The 21,062-nt window shown below is 43.3% G+C and overlaps 2 protein-coding genes across 5 annotated transcripts; one reads left to right on the top strand and one right to left on the bottom strand.

Moving 5' to 3' along the window:
- The first annotated feature begins 1,105 nt into the window (after nucleotides 1-1,105).
- On the top strand, nucleotides 1,106-11,777 carry clcnk (chloride channel K). The gene is made up of 20 exons (XM_048983451.1): nucleotides 1,106-1,232; nucleotides 1,762-1,915; nucleotides 2,183-2,314; nucleotides 2,487-2,615; nucleotides 3,055-3,194; nucleotides 3,534-3,611; nucleotides 3,846-3,921; nucleotides 3,998-4,123; nucleotides 4,356-4,440; nucleotides 4,867-4,968; nucleotides 5,050-5,134; nucleotides 5,966-6,136; nucleotides 6,472-6,541; nucleotides 6,835-6,945; nucleotides 7,601-7,817; nucleotides 7,949-8,115; nucleotides 9,100-9,182; nucleotides 9,270-9,359; nucleotides 9,441-9,527; nucleotides 10,625-11,777. Exons 2-20 carry the CDS (start codon nucleotides 1,762-1,764, stop codon nucleotides 10,679-10,681), a joined length of 2,160 nt encoding a protein of 719 aa, XP_048839408.1. The 5' UTR covers nucleotides 1,106-1,232; the 3' UTR covers nucleotides 10,682-11,777.
- Nucleotides 11,778-13,446: 1,669 nt separating this feature from the next.
- fam131c (family with sequence similarity 131 member C) lies at nucleotides 13,447-20,626 on the bottom strand. 4 transcript variants are annotated; one of them, XM_048983452.1, is made up of 8 exons: nucleotides 20,308-20,626; nucleotides 17,828-17,855; nucleotides 17,628-17,677; nucleotides 16,943-17,010; nucleotides 16,269-16,362; nucleotides 15,262-15,492; nucleotides 15,059-15,157; nucleotides 13,447-13,930 (listed from the first exon to the last, which is right to left on the bottom strand). In XM_048983452.1, the coding sequence occupies exons 1-8, from the start codon at nucleotides 20,336-20,338 to the stop codon at nucleotides 13,701-13,703; spliced, it is 831 nt and encodes a 276-aa protein (XP_048839409.1). In that variant the 5' UTR covers nucleotides 20,339-20,626; the 3' UTR covers nucleotides 13,447-13,700. The 4 variants fall into 4 exon arrangements, with proteins under 4 accessions (XP_048839409.1, XP_048839410.1, XP_048839412.1 ...); XM_048983453.1 differs by having other exon boundaries at nucleotides 17,628-17,660; XM_048983455.1 differs by lacking the exon at nucleotides 17,628-17,677.
- Between the last annotated feature and the right edge of the window lie 436 nt (nucleotides 20,627-21,062).

Genomic DNA, 21,062 nt, shown 5'->3' with positions numbered 1-21,062 from the left:
TGTAGTGATGAGAGTCTCTGTAAATCTACGATATTTATGTGGAAATTCTCAGTGGCATTTTACCTGCCTCATGTGAACAGGAAGCGGTGTCTCCACGTTTACATCAACACGTTGCTGCTTTCGTTGTGTTTTCGGGAACCACACTACCACACTATTGGGAAGAAACCTGAAATTCTTAATGTTTTTTTTTTCCTCCAAAGGGAGTGTGTCACCACCAGAGGTGGCAATTTCAGGTCCAGAAAGTAAAAATCCAGACCATGATTTACTTTCAACCAACCAGATCAGTACTCTGTGACTGTGACTCTTTATGCTCAACTGGTTGGTTGAGCCTTTTTATTAACAGGTCTAAAAGCAAACCATACATATATAATTGTAAGAAAATGGTATAACTGTTATTTTCCAAATATTATAATTATACATATTTTACTTTTGTGATACTTTTATATTATCATTATTTTAAACACATTTTCACAATACAATTCACTGCATTTGTGAAAGAAATAACATACCATGTCAGTATCTATCTACTGTATGTTGAAAATAAGTTTGTATGCTTGCAGAAAAATAACAATGTGTTTTTATTTATGTGGTATATGATATTTGCAGGTTAACATTAGACAGAATGCAAGGCTAATATATTCCTCTATGACAGGTTACCATGGTGATCAGTTTAGGGACCTTGGAGGAAGGTTGCAAATTACTAATCCAGCAAAACAAAACTAGAAAATTATTAATAGTTCGTGTGTTAATTGGAACCGCAGAAAAAGTGCAGCTTGAGGGAATGAAAAAGGAAATCATTAACAGCGGAAGTGTGTGGGAGATGGGTTTGAGGCTGGAAGTGTGTGCACCAACAGCGCCCACCTGATTGCTTTGACCTTATGGGGAGTGGGGGGAGTAGGGTAAATAATTTTTACACTATCGTAGTTTTAAGGCATAGAAGATAACATTTTTCCAAAATTCCCTTCTCTGTTAGTAATTGCACCTGTTTTATAAAGAAATGTATGAAGATCTTAAGAATAATAACACTACATATCCAAGAGCTGAGAGGCCTGCATCAGGAAACGCGCCTTTGCCCTTCCCCGTGGCATATGCCCCCCCACCTGAAGGGCAGCTGAAGGCTCAGCCCTTACCGGAACCTTCTCATCTCAGCGCCATGCTGGTCAGCACTGGTCTCACCTACATGGACAAAAGCAGGAGTATCATTGTAAAGAGAGAGGCTGACAGGATATAAGGTAAGACTTGGAGTTCTCAGAGTCCATGGTTACATCTATATATTTATATAAGGCTGCATGATGTACTTTGTTGTTAAAATAGAATGTACATTATGTATGTATGTCTGTGTTTAATTATATACACATAAAATGAATAGTTAATTTGCTTTAATTTTTCCTGTGTGAATATTAGTTCCTGTCCTTTACCATTCATTTGGACTAACCGAAGAGCAAATTTCCATCTTTGGTTTTTGAAGCGAGACCCCAGTGTTCGGCTTCTGCATCATATAGGAACCAAACGAGTGAATGTTGTAAATTTGCTCTTCAGTTATACATGGAAAAAACTTCCGATCACATTTATATGAAACATGCTCAAACTGAAAATAATAACGGCCACATAATCATGATTGTTTCATGTGCAGTTTACAAAAAACTTTGGTCTTTTAATGTACTGAATCGTTTTAGGGGTGTGATGGTCATAAAAACAATTTTGCACAGGCAGCTTCAGTGGAGTCACTGCTTTCTAATACAAACAATGTGCTTTACACAGATGGAGGGAACCGGTCTCACCAGAGCAGCCAATATTCACTCAGTAACAGATAAAAGTGATGGAGAGGAGGACTACGCACCCACCAATGAGAGGCTTCTGTTCGCTGGCAAGAATTTGTGGAAACCATGGCAACATGCTCGTGCCAGGGTTAAAGGTGCTGAGATTTCTAGCCTTTTAAACTGAATTTGCTGCATTTGAGTTCTCCAGTGATGTTTAATACATGACAAATGTAGCATGTTATTTACTTGTATGCATATTATATATAAAAGTATATATTAAACAATTATATATTTTATATGTTGGTTACCATACCTGTAGGAATCCAAATGTTACATTGACTTTGCTGATATTTCTAGCACATGTAGGATTTGTCACCAAAATGGCACTGATGCTGTTCACTGATGCTGCTCTTTTTATACAGCTAGCTTATTCAGGCTGTGGGGTGTCCTCGGCACTCTGGGGGGGTTTGACTGGTACTGCTTTGGTGCCCTTGGGATCCTCACAGCTCTCATGAGCTTCCTTATGGACCTGAGTGTGGCCAAGCTGCTGGAAGGTGAAGGGAAACACATTCACAAATTTACAAACCTGCACGCACATATACTGTACGTTCGCACAGAGGGACGGAGATATGAGCGCACAGAGGTGCAGAGGAACGCCTGTGCTTCACACACATCACACCTGCAGGAATGAGGATGTTCCCGTCTGTCTCCCCCTGTGTCTCCCAGCACATCGCTGGCTGTACGTGCAGCTTCAGGGCCACCTGCTGCTGCAGTTCCTCTGCTGGAGTTTGTACCCCACCATCCTGTGCGCCCTGTCCACCACCTTCTCACACAGCATCAGCCCTAACTCTGCAGGTCTGGGGGTGACTTACAGTAGATGTCGGTGTTAGATTCCCGCTGACGGTTTACTTGATGGGGCACAAATACTTAATATTAACTCATTTACTACCAAAGTACAAATCATGAACAGATACAGTAGTAATTCAGAATAAAAGATATGTCACAATTCACCTGTCACATATGTCACATAACCAAAGATCAGATCAGTATTTCACTTTTCATTGCTTGTTCCTTCAATAAAGGTTTAGAGAATTAACAGATATAGTAACAAATATAGTAACTGCTCGAGATAAAAGATGCACCATTCATTAATTAACATAAGATCAGTATGTAGCTAAGACTTAGATTGTGGTTAATTAGTAGATAAGTAAGAGCATAACTCTATATCATTTTTGCCCCCTCAAGTGAAGCATTACCACATTCCCTTATCCTACTTACTTTGTCTCCTCCTAAGGGTCTGGATTGCCAGAGGTGAGAACCATACTATCGGGCCTAGAGCTTCCAGAGTACCTGACTCTGTCAAACCTATTTGCCAAGCTGGTCGGCCTCACCTGCACTCTGGCAGCGGGAAGTGTTGTCTTCTTGGGCAAAGTGGTATGGATCCATTTTTACACACCACCATAAAATACCTTTTATTTAAAAAGGGGTAAACATGCAGTCCCCAGGTTACCGACGAGATCTGTTGCCTAAGTCTGAGTTTAACTTGTAATTTGTAGGCAGTGTCAAGTCGAAAAATAATAATATAGGACATAAAAACAAGCTGTACGGCAGTCCGTTCATATGTACAAGTGCTGCCACATTTAAGTCGGGGACTGCCTGAACCTTTTGAATACTGTTCTTACCCTTTTACTAAGCCAGTCCAAGGGCACTTCAGCAGAGTATATTAGCTAGTATGTTCACCTGTTCATGTGTCCCCTGTCTATCGCTTCCCAGGGCCCGTTTGTTCACCTATCAACCATGGTGGGTGCGTTCTTGGACCGGCTTTCCATCACTTTTCATGGAAAGAAAGAGGTGATTTCATTCTGCTGAAGGACACTAAAGCCAACAGCACCACAAGAGATCCTGGGCCCCGTGAAACCGTATCATATTGGGTCCCCAGAGCAGATCGATCCAATTATCTTGCCCACGTTTAGGGTCTTTGTAATGGTCCTAACTTCCCCCTTTCACTCCTGACCAAAGCAGTAATAAAATTGCTGCCTTACATCGTCAGTAGCATAATTCCGGTCTCCCTCACTTCCTTCGTAGTTCCGAGCACGGAACAGGATGCTTATTGCCTCAGCTGCGGTGGCAGTTGCCAGCTGTTTCGGGGCTCCAGTCAGTGGTAGGTACCGCTGGAAAGTTCTGGCCCAGTGTGCCTGTCTAACCTGTTAGGGCTAATAGCCTGCTCTTCCTACCAGGGGTGCTTTTCAGCATGGAAGTGATGAGCGTCCATTTCACCGTGCATGACTACTGCCGTTGCTTCTTGTCCGCTGCCTTTGGGGCACTGACCTTCCGCCTCCTGGCCGTCTGGAGCAGGGAGCAGGGTGACTGACCAGCGGTGTCACAGTGCCCCCTAGTGGACAGAGCTCACACATCTTTTTTTTTTTTTTTTTTTAACACTTTTCTGTGAATTTCCATGAAAACCTATGGAGACAGATGCCTGAATATAATGTACATTTACTGGAGCTGATTGTCTGTAATTACATAATGTTATCTCATTCTGACTGGGTGGCAATTAGAAAACATGAGAAGTGTTTTACTGTGTTCCATTTTTAGAAACCATACAGGCCCTTTTTAAAACCAGCTTTTCTACTGACCTGCCTTATCACCCCCCAGAGATCCTCGTTTTCATCCTCCTGGGGTAAGCTTTTTGCCTCCGCCACCCGCCTCACATGGTGACACTGTCTCATGTGAAAAGTCTCGTGAAAAGGATCCGTTCCTGTGATTACATCGCAGTCAGGTTTTCTGAACAATATTATTTTTCTTAAAATGTGTTTTGGGTCTAAGCTTATTGCCGATATTCCTTTCTTCTGACTCTCTGCACCGTTTCAACTTAAATGAGTCTGCGGTTACTCTCTGTATTTCATTCTGCCTGTCTGTCTGTAAATCGGCCTGTCTGAGTACTGATAGCCTGTTAGCCTGTTAGCCTGTGAGCCTGTTAGCCTGTTAGCCTGTTGGCCTGTTGGCCTGTTAGCCTGTGAGCCTGATAGCCTGTTAGTCTGTTAGCCTGTCTCCTCTGCTTGCAGGCTACCCTGCCTTACAATCCGCTGGCTCTGTCTCCTATCAGGTTGCTTTGTGGAGTCTGGACCTGCGTTTTTCTGTACTGCCATCGCTGGAGCCTCCTTTTCATTCGGACCAACCAAGCCATAAGCAAGATACTAGCCACAGAGTGAGTGCTCTCTAAGGTCGGGTATATAACATTATATAGTGTGGTAATATTTAGCGCATTGCTCTCTCTTTTACTCTCTAGAAAGGCCGCCTACTCAGCAATGGTTGCGTTCCTGCTGGCCCTAGTTACATTCCCTCATGGTTTAGGCCGTTTCATGGCTTCCACGGTAGGCCTGGTTTGTGCCAGAAACACCCCCGAACCTCCTAAACACTATTTACAGACAATGAGGGGCAACAAACTTGCTGCCGCCTCCTATGAGCAGAGTGGACTGTACCATTCGGTTATCAGTGACAGGTTCCTTCCTTGTCGATTCAAAGGTGCTTAAATGTCAGGCAACAAATACAGTGCTCACAGAAAATCTTGGGACACTTACTTAATTCAATAAAAATATAAAAATTTTTGGTTTTAAAACAAAACCCAGTTATATTGCTTACTTTATTGATTTCCTTAAAAAACAATATATCATAATAGAAACATTCATCCATCCATTTTCCAAACCGCTTATCCTACTGGGTCGTGGGGGGTCCGGAGCCTATCCTAGCCTAGCAATGGGCACGAGGCAGGGAACAACCCAGGATGGGGGGCCAGCCCATCGCAGGACACAGAAACATCGAGTGAAGCATTACTTGAAATCCCATAATTGAAACCCAAATTATAGTTGCTGTTCTGAATTTCAAAGGTCATTGATAAGCAGTCTCATTGGGGGATTTTTAATTTGCTGCAGCTTTGCTATAGCATAAAACAACAAACATGTATGCTTTGTGACTACAGTTAATAGCAGAATGGCAAGAACAGAAGAGAATTAAAAAATATTATAACAAAAGAAAATGTGGAAGAAAAATGAAGTAATATTAAAACATCATTTGCCAATGGACTATTGTTATGAAACCAATAAATCTGTAACATTTTTACAGAATTAAGCAGATCCAAGACTTTCTGTGAGCACCGTATTTGAAGTATATAAGTAGTGATGCTTTCTCTGGTGTCTCCCTCTTAGCTCTCCATGAAGCAGCTTCTTGCATCCTTCCTGCACAGTCAGCAGTGGAAGCCCGCATTGCAAAATGTGTCTGTGCCGCTGCCACCGGGGGCGCCAGAGAGCATGTGGCTGGAGTGGAGTCCCTCTGGGACCTCTGTTTTGTTCACTCTGGTGGTCTTCCTTGGTATGAAGGTGCGTGATAGGCTAGTCAGCTGTGATGATAAGAAAAAGGTAGGAGCACCAGCAAGGTACAGCACGAGCTACTGCAATGGTTACCAAGCAACCATCAAGTGTCAGCTGGTGCTATTTAAAGTTGATTAGACCAGACAGTCATCTGCTTCCAGCAATACGTATGAAAAAAAGTTTGCGTGTCATAACTTACAGAGTCTGTGTCTTCTCCAGATCAATCTGGGGTGTCTTTGCCCCCTCTGGGGACCTTCTGAGTCCTCTGGGGGTTGAGGTGGTCGTATGACTGCCTGATGTAAATGACTGCAGGGGGGTTATTGTGTAATTACTCTTGTCTCCAGCTCTGGCTGCTGGTCCTGGCCATGACGCTGCCTCTGCCTTTAGGCTTCTTCATGCCCATTTTCATATATGGTGAGAATTGCAGGCTATTTTATTTATTTTATCTCTACTTATTCTGTTTGTCTGAATTTACATTCCATATTGCCTGAGACTGCATGCTCCAATACTGCTAAAACAAACTCCTAGTACATGCAGATGTACCTGGCCAATGAAGTGCATTCTGGTTCTGATTCTGATTCTGATTCTAATGCAATGCAGTGCTGTGGTGTGTTTATTCCTTCAGAACGTTCCTTCTGCTCCTTATTGGTTTCTTTCATTACATGCAATTCTGGCAGATGTAATAAATGCTGCTCTAATATTCCCAGGTGCTGCTATTGGACGGCTGGTGGGAGAGGGGCTGGCCTATATGTTTCCAAATGGAATAGAGTCTGGGGAGATCGTCAGGCCAATAAATCCAGGGGGCTATGCACTGGCTGGTAAACAAGCAGCTCTGCCGCCAAAGGCACACTCACAATGAGGCGCTCAGTGTCTGTGATTGGCTATAAAGTCAGCAAGCAAAAAAACAACATAACCAAAGCATGCCATAAGGGTTCTCCCATTGTGCCTTTATTTATACCACATACTGATCTCTTGCTGTTTCCTAACTCGTCTACCTTTTTCTACCTGTGGATTGAGTCCTCATCATTGTAGGTGTAGTAGAGCAAGGAGCTATATTTGGTATATAGGTTTTAATACAGCCAAGATTGAGAGGTTCCTGTGTAAAAAAGGAATTGATTTTCAGTTGAGTAACAATAGGGTGAAGGAGTTTATTCTCAGGTGAAATTAATGCCAGTTGCATTGATAAGATTTTCTTCTACTTTTTATGCTTTGAACCCAGCTCAATTTCAGCTCATTTCGAACCCGCTTTTCATTTCTGGTTTTCTGTAATTTGCAGCAATTTTATTATTAATGGTGGTACTGGTTCCCCTGAATTTCTGAATTACCAGCTGGACTTCATTTTAAATCTATGCCGACACACTCACCAAAGGAGACCATTTGGTTATGGGGTTACCTCAGTCTGCCAAGCACCAGTTGTGCAGTATGACTATGGGGGATTTAGCTGTGTGATGGTAATGCATCCCCATCTCACAGGTGCTGCCGCCTTCTCGGGAGCCATGACACACACGCTGTCTCCCGCTCTGCTGGTGTTAGAGATGACTGGCCAGTCGACACACGCGGCGCCTACGCTGCTGGCCGTGCTGCTGGCTAATGCCGTGGCGCGCTCCGGACGCCGGCCCTCACTTTATGACAACGTCTCCCTCATGAAGAAGCTGCCACATCTGCCCTCATTGCTCCGTACCCAACCAGAGTGAGGGTCTCATCTCCAGGCTGCGCTGCTCCCTTAAACTCCTTCCTATCCTGAATTATGTTTAACTCAGCCTGGACTCCTCCTGTATCCTCTCTCTTTCTCTCTCTCTCTCTCTCTCTCTTTCCCCCTAGCCTGTCCTTTATCCAGCTATGGCAGGTTTGGAATTCTGGTGAAGAGGCACATGATGGAAGGGGAGGAGCTGCAGAGATGGTGCTTGAGAGGGACAGTGGTCCTGCTGAGGTGCGCCAGGCCCTGTCCTCCAGCTCCGAGGCTCAGTTCCCTGTAGTGGAATCATATGGTGAGCTGTACTTAGCAACATGACATTAATTATGTCCCTTTGACATAAGTAATGTTTCTGTTTCTAATTACTAAGTGTGACAGTAGTTCTTTGGCAACAGGTTACTTGGCGGGATGCAAAAACTTATAACGGAGTTACTACTAAAGTACAAACCGTTAACAAATCATGAATAAATATAGTCACTAGTTGAGATGAAAGATGCGCCGCGAATAATAAATAACCAAACATGAGATCAATATTTCACTTGTGTTATTCATTACTTGTTCCTTCAGTAGTTCACAAAGATTTACAGAATTTACGGGCATAGTAACGAGTATAGTAACTGCTTGGGATAAAAGATGAATCATGATTCATTAAAGATGAACAAATATGAGATTAGTCTTTAACATGTTATTCTTGACTTGGTTCTGCAGTGGTTCACAAAAGTTTACAAAATTAACAAATATTATAACAAACACAGTAACAGCTTGAGGTAAAACATGCATCATGATTCATTAATGATGAATTAACATGAGAACTAAGACTGTGGTCAATACATACATGGTAAAGTGTTACCAGCTTTTTTCTACCTGTGATTGACACCCATATGCTCCAGTGTCCCCCTGCCCCGTGCCCTGTGATTGACACCCATATGCTCCAGAATGTCCCCCTGCCCCGTGCCCTGTGATTGACAGGCTTCCTGTGACGCTATGCTGGATTTGTGATGGATCTGATTACCATAAGTGTCAGCATTTGTTTGACTATTAATATTATTAAGTTACAGAACATACCATGTAGGGAAATCATTTTATTTTAGATAAGAAGTCTACTTGCTAAAGGCCTTTGATAGCAGCACTATCCCCACAGCAGCATCTTAATTCTGTCCTGATCTCTGCATAGTGTCTCCACCTTTGTGCCAGAAGCAAGAGACCAATACAGTAGCTCAAGATTGTCAGTTTTGTTTGTCTTAATTGTAATTCTGAAAATTTCTCCATTGGCCTCCAGAGTCTGCAGTTCTATTGGGTTCTGTACATAGATCTGAACTGGAGAAGTTCCTGTACAGCCAGACCGACGAGTCCAGTGGACTGGTACTGAGCAAATGCAATGTGTTAAAAATAGAGCTTCTATTTGTTGTAAAGGATAGAAATTATGAAATGACCTTGCCTGTCTTGCAGGAACTGGACATTTTGGGACAAAGTTTGGGAAATGTGTGTTCAATTCAGCCAGTCACTGTACAGCTCTCTACCCAGACAACAGTTCAACAGGTGCTTCCCTGTTTTTTCATATGAAATGTCATATTTCAGATCATTTATTTGTTATTATAAAGTCCATATTATCTCCTCCAGGCTCATAGTGTAATGAGTATACTGAACATACAGCTGGGCTTTGTCACAGACAGCGGCAAACTCTCTGGAGTCATTACCTGGACAGAGGTGAGAGGAGGTTTATACCACTGTAATGCTGTTATCTGACCATGTGACCTGGCGGCTAATCTTGTATCACTGTCCACTCAAATCCCATCACCCAACTCCCTCTGTGTGTGACACTTGTATGTTCTCCCCATGGTGTGTGGCAGTTGCATGTTTCCCCCATGGTGTGTGGCAGTTGCATGTTCTCCCCATGGTGTGTGGCAGTTGCATGTTTCCCCCATGGTGTGTGGCAGTTGCATGTTTCCCCCATGGTGTGTTGCAGTTGCATGTTTCCCCCATGGTGTGTGGCAGTTGCATGTTCTCCCCATGGTGTGTGGCAGTTGCATGTTTCCCCCATGGTGTGTGGCAGTTGCATGTTCTCCCCATGGTGTGTGGCAATTGCATGTTTCCCCCATGGTGTGTGGCAGTTGCATGTTCTCCCCATGGTGTGTGGCAGTTGTATGTTTCCCCCATGGTGTGTGGCAGTTGCATGTTTCCCCCATGGTGTGTGGCAGTTGCATGTTCTCCCCATGGTGTGTGGCAGTTGTATGTTTCCCCCATGGTGTGTGGCAGTTGCATGTTTCCCCCATGGTGTGTGGCAGTTGTATGTTTCCCCCGTGGTGTGTGGCAGTTGCATGTTTCCCCCATGGTGTGTGGCAGTTGCATGTTCTCTCCATGGTGTGTGGCAGTTGCATGTTTCCCCCATGGTGTGTGGCAGTTGCATGTTTCCCCCATGGTGTGTGGCAGTTGCATGTTTCCCCCATGGTGTGTGGCAGTTGCATGTTTCCCCCATGGTGTGAGGCAGTTGCATGTTTCCCCCATGGTGTGTGGCAGTTGCATGTTTCCCCCATGGTGTGTGGCAGTTGCATGTTTCCCCCATGGTGTGTGGTAGTTGCATGTTTCCCCCATGGTGTGTGGCAGTTGTATGTTTCCCCCATGGTGTGTGGCAGTTGTGTGTTCTCCCCATGGTGCGTGCCTTCCCACAGACCAATGACAATGGAAAAAAAAAGTAAAAAAAACTTGTGTTGTGTATTATGATATTGTTACATAAAACAATCTATGGTGATGAATAGATACAGATTAACACATACTATTGTGATTAATTATGGGTGTTTTTTCAGCTAAAGAAAATGATTGAGCGTTTGGCTAAAGGAGAAATCAAACAAAACAATGGCTAGTGTGACAGACCAATAAATCCAGTGGGAAGGACTGAGCAAAAGAGCAGCCGTGTGAATTTCTATAGCAGACCGATGCCTGAAGAGCCCCACCCGAGCTGAAGACTGGGACATTACAAATGACTGGATGACTGAAACATCAGCGCACTCCCCCCAGCCTCTCACATTAATTAATAGCTCAGGGCTGTACAGGACAAGAGCTTGTGCTCTAGTGATTAAAGCTTTGCATAGTGTATCCATAGAACTATGGTTTTATTTAGCTTTTTCATTCCTTTCACCTTCCTTAAGGAGAACATAGCCTATTGCAGCAGAGTCGGTGGCCAGGTTGTATTGCTTTCCCTAGGGTCTTCATGTGCCCTTCCGAATTCTCGTCACCAGTCTCTCTTCACCTGTTTCTCTTCCCTCCAGTATTCGTCTCTCACTGTCTCCCCTTGTCTCACCAATATTTTACAATTTTATGCAAAAATCTTAAATACCATTTGTGTTTAAATCTTCCACCCAATGAGAAAACCTGCTGGCAATTAAGCATGAATAGAAAAGATTAATATGGAATTTTCAAACAGATGGTATTCATAGCTTGGGTCCTTATTGAGCTAGCATCGGAAATTCATCGCAGAGTCTCAAAGCACTTATGTAAGTCGCTTTGGCTAAGGGCATCTGCCAAATCCTGTAAATGTAAATGTAAATGTAAATGAATTAAAACTTTGTATTTATCTGTCTTTTCCCTATGTCTATTCTGATCTCTCCTTCCCGCTTTTAAATGTCCCTATCACTGAGTTGTGGATGAAGGCTGGTAGACTGGCATTAAGGCATTAGTAAAGATCAAACATATAATTCTGCACACTAGATTCCAAGCTTGAGTGGAATTTCCAGGAAGTCCTCCCTTGTTATTGCAGCAGTGACAGACTGATAAACACCAAAACCAAATGCCAATAGCCACTTTGAGCTATCAGGAAAAAAACACTCTAATGACCAGGGTTCACCTCTGTGGTTGTTGCACTGAGTTGCCAGTTGCTAAATTAAGGACATGTCAATAAATTCCTAGATGATGTATTTTGCTGCAAGTGACACGTAATAATAAATACATCCAATAAACAAACTGGGCCATTTATTGACTGGTGGAATTTTTTATGCATGAAGTGAAGCATGGTTTGACACCTTATTTTAACAGTTTCTCAGCTTAACAGTTTCTCAGCTTGTGTGTATGTGTTTGGTAGGAAGTGCAGAGTTATCTGTGCTTGCATTGGTAGGTGGTTGCAGATCTGTCCATGTAACATTCTATATAGAGCAGCAATAATTATTTGAGTGTACCTAAATACATAAAGATGTCTATATATTCATGACTCACAATAATATACATTCAACAAATAGACTGTAATGGTAATAAGCAATTAAGTGAGCAAAAGTATACATTCTTTTTAAGTGGAATCATTTACATAAAATGAGTAAATGAGTTGAAATAGAACACAGTTTGATTTCCTTCCCCCAGCAAAACAATGTCTGGTTGGAAAAAAAACAAATCCCCTCATTCCATTACGGGAAGATGCTTTTAATTTGATAATCTGAAAATAATCATTTTTGGCATGTTTTGCGCAAATGTCAAATTGTCAGCATACCCATTCTTTCATTCATTATGGTGATAAGAATTTATTTTATTGGTGTGACTTGTTCTGAGTCTTTAAAGTTCAGAACACAGTATAATTGTCAAGTCATTTCCACTCCGAAAAAGGCTGTTGCTTGAAATGCTCATCCAAAGAAAAGGTCAAAATATGCAGCCGGACACACCGTGAGTTGCATAAATGTGCCCCATATTAAATGGGCAATCTAACTGCTTCTCTGATGGAAGGCAGCCATTGGTCAATAGTTGGCGCACTTTCATGTCTGCAGCCTCGCTTTCATCCAAGTCTTGTTAGTTAAAAAAAATCACTAACCATTAAGAGCAGCAGCCAAGCACAAATATTGAAAGGAAATGAGCAGCGTACCTGGTTATAAAAATGAGAGGGACCAAATGATCAGGCAAACGCACCGTTGGCTTTTGGTGGTGAGGGCAGGTCTCTTCTCTGTCAAACGGGGCTTTAGGCCGGAACTAAAGGTCAGTAGGATGCATATTGATTTAACAGGATAAAAACATGAAAAACTCAATCCTGTTCCCATTAGTTTCATTGCTTCAGTGCCACTGTTAACATATGGACTGTTCCATTTTTTGCATTCCCTCCATCCATTTTCCAAACCGCTTGTCCTACTGGGTCGCGGGGGGTCCGGAGCCTATCCTGGAAGCAATGGGCACGAGGCAGGGAACAACCCAGGATGGGGGGCCAGCCCATCGCAGGGCACACTCACACACCATGCATTCACACATACACACCTACAGGCAATTTACCAACTCCAATTAGCCTCAGCATGTTTTTGGACTGTGGGGGGAAACCAGAGTACCTGGAGGAAACCCCCTGACGACATGGGGAGAACATGCAAACTCCACACACATGTGACCCAGGCGGAGATTCGAACCCGGGTCCCAGAGGTGTGAGGCAACAGTGCTAACCACTGCACCACCCCTATTATTATTATTATTATTCTCTCAATAATTATTTTAATGGTATAATTTGTGTTAAACATATACACTGGTAATTTTTTAAGCAAATGCAACCTTTACATCCTGTTCTGGGCAGTAATTTATGAAATATTTGAACCTGTTCATTCTGCTTCACATCTTGGAGGAAAGAACATTTCTTGATGTTGTGAACGAAATAAGAAACCAATAGCTCTGATTATCTGTACAGAGTCTATTTTGTATTGATTTCTCTGTCGGCACAATGGTACAGAGACGGCCCATTATGAAAAGGCTTATTCATTCGTCACATGGTTTTAAAGATCAGAATCCGCAGGGCTGGCGGTAGAGAAGCCAGGAACGCAGCTGGGTCACGGTGCCAGGAGTCAGGGCATTAAATAGCACATGGCCATGCCATATCTGTACACAGTTTCTCATTTTGCATGTCGCATATCGAGATTCTCAGTTCAAAGTCTAGTTGTAAAAAACTTCGTCCTCAGACATGGAGCTGCTGTCTGCGTAACGGATGGAGCCGTCGGGTCGGGATGCCTTTCGGGTCCGTGCCACGAGCTCCAAGTCCGGCTGCCAGTGACTGCTTGGTAGCTGTGGGGGGAAGAGGGGGCCGCCCTCACTGTAACGGGGCAGGGGGGCAGCGAGGCCACTGCTGTCGAGCACATACTGTGAGAGGACGACGGTGTCTGCATCTGGAAAACAAGCGACACCAGATGATGTCAGTACTGGCTGATATTCTGAATGTGCAGAATCCCGTAAATCAGAACAGGGCTTAAATAATAAAGAACCACAGCCAACCATAACTTGAAAGTTCAGTCCAGTACATGTATCACTAGGCAACAATCGTTAATAATAATGTCGTTAGAATCATCATAGGGTAGCACAGTGGTTAGCACTGTCACCTTGAACCTCTGGGACCTTGGTTTGAGTCTCCACCATGGCCCATGTGTGTGGAGTTTGCATGTTCTCCCTGTGTTGCTGTGAGGTTTCTTCTGGGTTCTCTGATTTCCTGCCCACAGTCCATAAACATGCTGAGGCTGACTGGTATTACCCATGTGTGAGTGACTGGTGTGTGAGTGTGCCCTGCAATGGGCGAGTGCCCCATACTGGGTTGTTCCCTGCCTTGCACCTGTAGTTGACACCACCCCCCCAGCTCCCCAGAAGCCTGAATAGGGTAAATGGTTTCAGAAGTTGGGCATCTGCACAGCTATAAAGAGAGAACTATCATATTATTACATGATCTGGAGTTCTAGCAGCTGAAGTATGCCCATTCATTCTTCACTTCCTAATCACCCCAGTGGGTAATCATCAGAGGTTTGTGCTACTGCTATGAAGATATATGAGCAGACAAACAGACATCCAGACTCAATAATTCAATTATTACTTCCCCAGACTGACTGATGGTTAATAAGCTATGAATGGAAGCTGCGAAGAATTGGGTGGGGTAGAGCTTAACTGGCCAGGCTCTTGGCGTCTCCAGCTGTTTCTCTCAAAATAATACTAGTCTGACCTGGTTTCTTTTAGTATCTGTCCAATTGGCTAAAATATACTGGCCTCCTTCCCATGAGTATGCCTTTCGTCCTCTTTGCACACCTGACTAGCTTTTTATGGACAGTTCCCAGCACAGGTAGTTATTGCTGGATTATCTAAAAATGTTTAATATCGTGTAATTTACCACAGTTGTAAGAGCTGTATCTAGCTAGGAGAAAGTCTCATCATGTGATCCAACACAGCTGACATAGTTATGTTTCTGGAGGGTAGGTAGAAGGCAAGGTCTAGTGATGGAGATGAAGGGTCTGATGTCTCCTTGGGGCCAGTACCTCGCAGGAGTCCAGAGCAGCCATTTGATCCATTTGTGGCATCTGGAGCGGACCACGCAGAGAGGGCTGCCTCTGCGAGCGCAAACTGTTGTGCCACCCCTGTGAGAAGTGCAGGTGGGTCATTTAGGTGGGTTTCCAGAGCATTTAACCCAGAACTCTGCCTCTACTGCTAGAAGCTACAGTCTACGGTCAAACACACTGACCTGCAGCGAAGCGTGCCTCCTTGACCTCGTCGGATAAGTCAGAGTAGAACTGCTCGTCCTCTTGCAGTCCTGCCAGAGACCCTCCCCAGCCACCCCTGGCCCTGTCCCAACCTGCCCCCCGCTGGGCACTCCCACCCCCACCCAAAGCCTTCCACTCGATGAGGTGGGCGACACGGCCCTGAGCCATAGCAGTGGGCTTGGTAATATGCTCCTTTATGGTGGCCACCAAACCTGAGGAGTGAATAACCGAGACAGAAAGGCTGGGTGTGTGAGGGGCAGAGGGAGAGCATGCAGGCCGCACCGAGCCAGCAAGCGCATTAAATGTCTGCTTCAGCTCCTGTGATTCTAGCAAGAACCATACAACAGACAAGCAACACAAATCATTCAGCATATTGAATTACTTTTCATGGTCACTATTAGTTTTTCTGTCAACTTCTGCAACAACGGCTACTTTGATGTACGAATGGGTAAGTCTATTTTTTTATTTGCTTGTTTATTAAATCATCAGTCGAACGCATCTTTATGTTTGTGGGCTATATAACCGTATGGCAATATTCAATTCTGTATTTTACAAACAGACAGTGCCGATGTCTGCCAATAAATTACTCTGTAATGCATTTTTCCATTAAGACTTCTCATAAGACTCAGCTTTATAATTAAACTGAGCATTATGGTGGAACAGATTCACAAAGTCATAACAGTTATTCGGTTTAACTCATGTAAGGCAAGGTGACAGAGGAATAACACAAGAGCACGGGATTGTGGGAAGTGGAAAGGAATGCTGACAAAATGATAGTGGGGGGGGGGGGGGGGGGGGTTATGACCAAGATGCTGCAAGGAGGACCAGATATGAAGACATGGACCCAAGCAGCAGGAGGGAAAGTGTGAAATGAGCATCAAGCACAGCCAAGATAATGTCGGTGCCCCAAGTCTCATGGTGCCATCGATAGATAGTGAAGAAAAACAATTTGAAGAGCTCAGCAAACATCTCAGCATCTCCCTCATACCCAGCAGGGAGGAGGTGGCCAGCTCCCCGATGTTGTAGTTGCTCCCCCGGCTCTTCTCCTCTGACAGAATCCCGTTGGCCGGCTCCTGAGCTCCCTAGATACGTGGGTACAGATAGACACACGGGGGGGGCTTTGAGACACAGGTTATTCTACATTGAAATTATTGCTCTTAACCTAAATGTTCAATTCAATTCACACATACTCAGAACCTATAAGTGTAAGAAACAGTACAGAATTGATGTCAAGCTATATTAATAAAAAAAATGCTAAATAAACTAATTATTGACAATTGAAAAAAAGTGAAACTGATGAATATCTAATCGAAATAAACTGAAAAAAAGAGATGACATAAAATAGTTTGCAGCAGAATAATAACCTTTTATTGGAGCGAGGCAGCGAATCAATTCATATGCTACGAATCAAGCAGTCTCATAATTCATTAGTTACGAATGTGAAAAGACACATTTATAGCTGAAGGAGTACTTGAGAGATTAAAGCAGACTAGAATCTCAAATTGCAGGCTGTGTAGCCAAAGAAAGGTACATTCACAGCTGTCATCTGGGGCTTACAGTTCATGTTCTGTCAAATATATAATGCTGTTCAGTGAGAGGTACTTGTCTGTGATTTGCTCGACTCCTTACAACATTCCCCTCACAGCCTTCCACTAAACAAACCTTGAGCACAGGCTTCCCGTCAGCACACTGTGGGTCTGTCACATGCGGCTCGGTGGCACTCTGGAGCCCTGCACGGGGGGAAACAGGCCGATCCATGTGATTTTGCATGTGACGGGGACAGGAATCTATGCTTCCATGGCGATCAAAACCCCGACAGATGTGAGCAGGCTTTCCAGAGGAGAAGGCAGTGTCTGCCTGGCTCACTTTCAAACTGCATCACATCTCATTTCCATGTGATACATGTTGTGAGGTGTCATCCTCCCCTTTCTATTAAATTCCGCTGCTAGGCTTCCAGCCACCCTCAGCTACACAAAGGCTACTCTCTCTATCCCAATTACAATTATTACCCAACGAGCTGAATTATTCATTTAGCAAAAGCAGAACACACTACTAGACAAGTGTTGGTGGTATTTCAGCGCATCCAAAACTACAATGTTCCCTTACGTAATGTCCTCCACAGGTAGACACGTGGAGAGTTGGAGAGACTGTGCTGTCCCCAGAGGGATGGAGAGAAAGCTAGCACTCATAGACAACTGGCACTTCATGTGAACACTTTCAGATTGAGAGACAGGTACAAACTTGCAATCTCTGAGGCAGGCAAAGAGAAGGATCGCATTGATTCCCAGACAGAGAGACAGATAGTTTCATACTCGCAGACAAGCAAAAGACACAAGTATAAACTCACAGTCATATAGGAAGGCAGGTCCAAGGTCACAGACTGTAGACAGTTGCATGCTCACAGGGAAACAGAGATAGATAAAGAGTCCAAGATAGCAGTAAGACTGATGCAAGATGAATTTTTTGCAAATGGACACAGCTACATAAATAAATGTCAAGGCACACGCAGCTAGGTCGAAAAAGAGAGGCTCATAGCGTGATACTAACCAAAATGAAGGTGGACACCAGACATAAACTGTAACAGAAATGAAAGAGACACTATCAGAAAACACAGGCCGTTAGTAACGCATGCAAATTCCCATGAAGGGGTGGACACATGCACAAGCCGGAAAAAACAGGGACTTACTGGAAGGTGGAGAAGCAGGTGTTTATTTACAGAATGCCAGAGACAGGCGGGTACAGAGACAGTTATAGAAACAAGGACACTACGGACATCCAGAGAAAAGTGTGAGCTCAAAAACAGGTAAGCAAACAGGTAAACACCAGAATTTACTATACAACGGGAATGGTAAAGGGACAGCTAAAGAAATAGGCGAAGACGTCACATCCACTCACCCATGTGCAGTAGCAGCAACATTCTTTTAGTCTTTTTGTCCTTTCATGTTTATGATTTGGCTTAAATTCAAACTTTATTTACAATTTATGAAATGCATATATAGTTGAATTTCCAAAGGCAATCAAACACAGAAAGCTGTAATATGTGAACAACTGAATATTATTCTCTTTCTTGGAAAATACAAAGTTGAAAATGTAGACCACAATAAATGTACAATATAATAAATGTGGACTACAATAAATGAAGACCACAATAGTAAGATACGGATGAAAGTCGGCTGACTGTGGTCCTCCTTCATCAAGAAAACATTTCCCCATACAGCAAATATTATCCAAAGGGGCTTCCTACTTCCTGTTTTTTTCTTCCCGGTGACATTAATTGATAAAAATGAAAGAATGTGTCTGATTATCAATGGCATTAAACATACACGGTGTGGCCAGTTTATTAGGTACGTCCGTTTGCTAATGCAAGCAGTCTGCTCTGCCAAAGAGAGAATCATGTGTCTGAAACTGGATACATACAGCATCTAGACAGGGTCAGGAGGCTCAGTTAATGTGCGGCTAAGCATTAGAACAGCAGAAGTCTGACCTAGGAGATTCTGAACGTGGTGTGATTGTTGGCACCGTGGATGGTGACTCCAGCATCAGAGAAGCTCCCTCCCGGGATTATTATAGCATCGTACAGCGTGTATAGTTTACACAGAAGGGTGATGAATAAAAAACAGACAGTTCCTGGCAACTTGTTAATGAGAGATGTCTGAGTGGGTTGGTCAGACTCGTTAAGGCTAACAGGAAGCCTACAAGTGCAGAATAGCAGCTACAACAGTGATGTACAGAGTGGCATCTCTGAGTGCACAGCTCCTCTAGCCTGGAAGCTGATCTGGAGACGAAAGCAGTTCTATGCAGCATCAACTAGCAGTACCTAAGTGATCCCTCAGTGTACGTTTCCTCTCTTCTTATGCTTGTATGTCTCTCAAAATGAATAATAATAATTATTAACAATCATTTTGAAATGATATTAAGATTCTCAAAAATCCTACTCTAAAAACTGAAAAAGTTTATAGTTTCCAGTGCATGCACAAAAACAGATATTAATTACAGATGATTTTATGCATTATATTGATAGAAATCTTTGCTTTGGAGTTGAAATACTCAATGTATTTATAAACTGGCTATTTATATTTAGGTATAACGACAGCATGCTTGGTGTTACTCAAATGGATATAAAAACAGAAGCAATGATGTTTTTATCTTTGTATTTTAATTTTTTTTCTGAAATTATTATGGAAATGGAAAATATAACCATATATAATTGGATTTGTATGTATGTCATCAAACATAAATAAATAATCTTGATACATCTATGTAACACAAATGTGTTTTTTTTCTTCATTAAGTACTCAGGAGCCAGCCGTGGAATGTTGGTAAAATCAGTTTCCATGATTGCATGTAATTTAGAAATTGAATGACTTTGGTCCTGTGTGCAAAAATATGGAAGCACCAATGCTATAATAATATAACATGTAATAGCTGATGAATAATCAGTAGCATTCCTAGGAACAGGATTATATTTACAGTCACGTATTAGTAGCAATGATGACTCGCTCCATTGCTTGATACGTTTATGAGGTAATCTAAGGTGAGATAATCCATGTGGTTGGAGACTGCTCTCTTAAAGCAGGAAGGGGTGAGAAGAAGTCAAGCTCCTGTTAGCATCTAAATAGATTACTGCAAATTCAACGTCAAGATGAATTCACAAAAAAGTCAATTTCTTCTGTGCATCATTAGTCAGGTCTACTGCTAGTCCATATGGACTTAAAGGAACATTATCACATTAAACTTGAGCACAACACTCAACTTGAACCTTGGGTCAGTTTTGTCATTTACAGGCAGATTAGCTGTTAGGTTCTATGCAAGAGATCTTGTCAGAAGATGAACGCTGATGTTCCGGTGTTTGCTTTGTTCTTTCACATGCCAGAGCAGGTGACCCCCGTCATAACACTGTACTAAACTTCTCTTTGCTGTCAGCGCTATAGCTCTTAGCCCGAAGTAGCGGACTGGAAGCCTCGAATGGATAGACAAACAGATGAACGGACAGACACACAAATAGACTGAACAGACAGAACACTGACCTTTGTGACCTTTGCAGAGGCAGGCACCCATGCTGACCAGTCAAGGGGTTCAGAGTTGGTTATCTGTTCACCATGCTGTCTCGAAATGGGCTGACAGGGGCTGAGCGAGAGAGCGAGAGAGAGAGAGACAAGAGCCAAACACGATGGGGGGATAAAGGGGTAAATTAAAGGGGATCGGGAGGGGTGAAGGACACAAGAAGATCAAGACTCATCACAGAGAAATCAAAGACTGATAGAGAAAGAAAGAGGAGAGGCTGAGCTACGGCGACTCCTGCCGCTTGTGAGACTGACAAGTGCGGTTTACGTGTATCTGTGTGTCAGAGGGGGAGGGAGGGAGAGAGAGAGAGAGAGAGAGAGAGAGAGAGAGAGAGAGAGAGAGAAAACGAGTGTGGAGCATGAAAAAAGGAAAATAATGGAAACATATTTGCTGATGTCTACTGACTCCTCCCCCTAGTCCCGCCTGCTGCATTATCAGTCTCTTTAGCTACACACCCTTTGCATGCCATGTGACTGGGAATCCCCCTACCCAGAACAACACAGCCCCATTTCACAGCCCTACTCACCTCAGCAGCTGAGGGGGAGGGGAGATTCCTAATTGGCTAAAGGGACAGGTTGTCATAGTGAGTTACTTATTGTGTCATAATGTATGACCGTAGGATGTTTCCTTTTGGTAGTGTGGCACCCTTGTCTACTGGCTGTTTAAATGACGCTTAACAGGATACACAGTTTCTTGAGACAGGAACAAGGCTCCATTT

The sequence above is a fragment of the Brienomyrus brachyistius genome, chromosome 18, assembly GCF_023856365.1.
Source record: "Brienomyrus brachyistius isolate T26 chromosome 18, BBRACH_0.4, whole genome shotgun sequence".
NCBI classification, from domain to species: Eukaryota; Metazoa; Chordata; class Actinopteri; order Osteoglossiformes; family Mormyridae; genus Brienomyrus; species Brienomyrus brachyistius.
The sequence above is the reverse complement of the archived record's forward strand: the minus strand, read 5'-3'. Positions and strand labels throughout refer to the sequence as shown.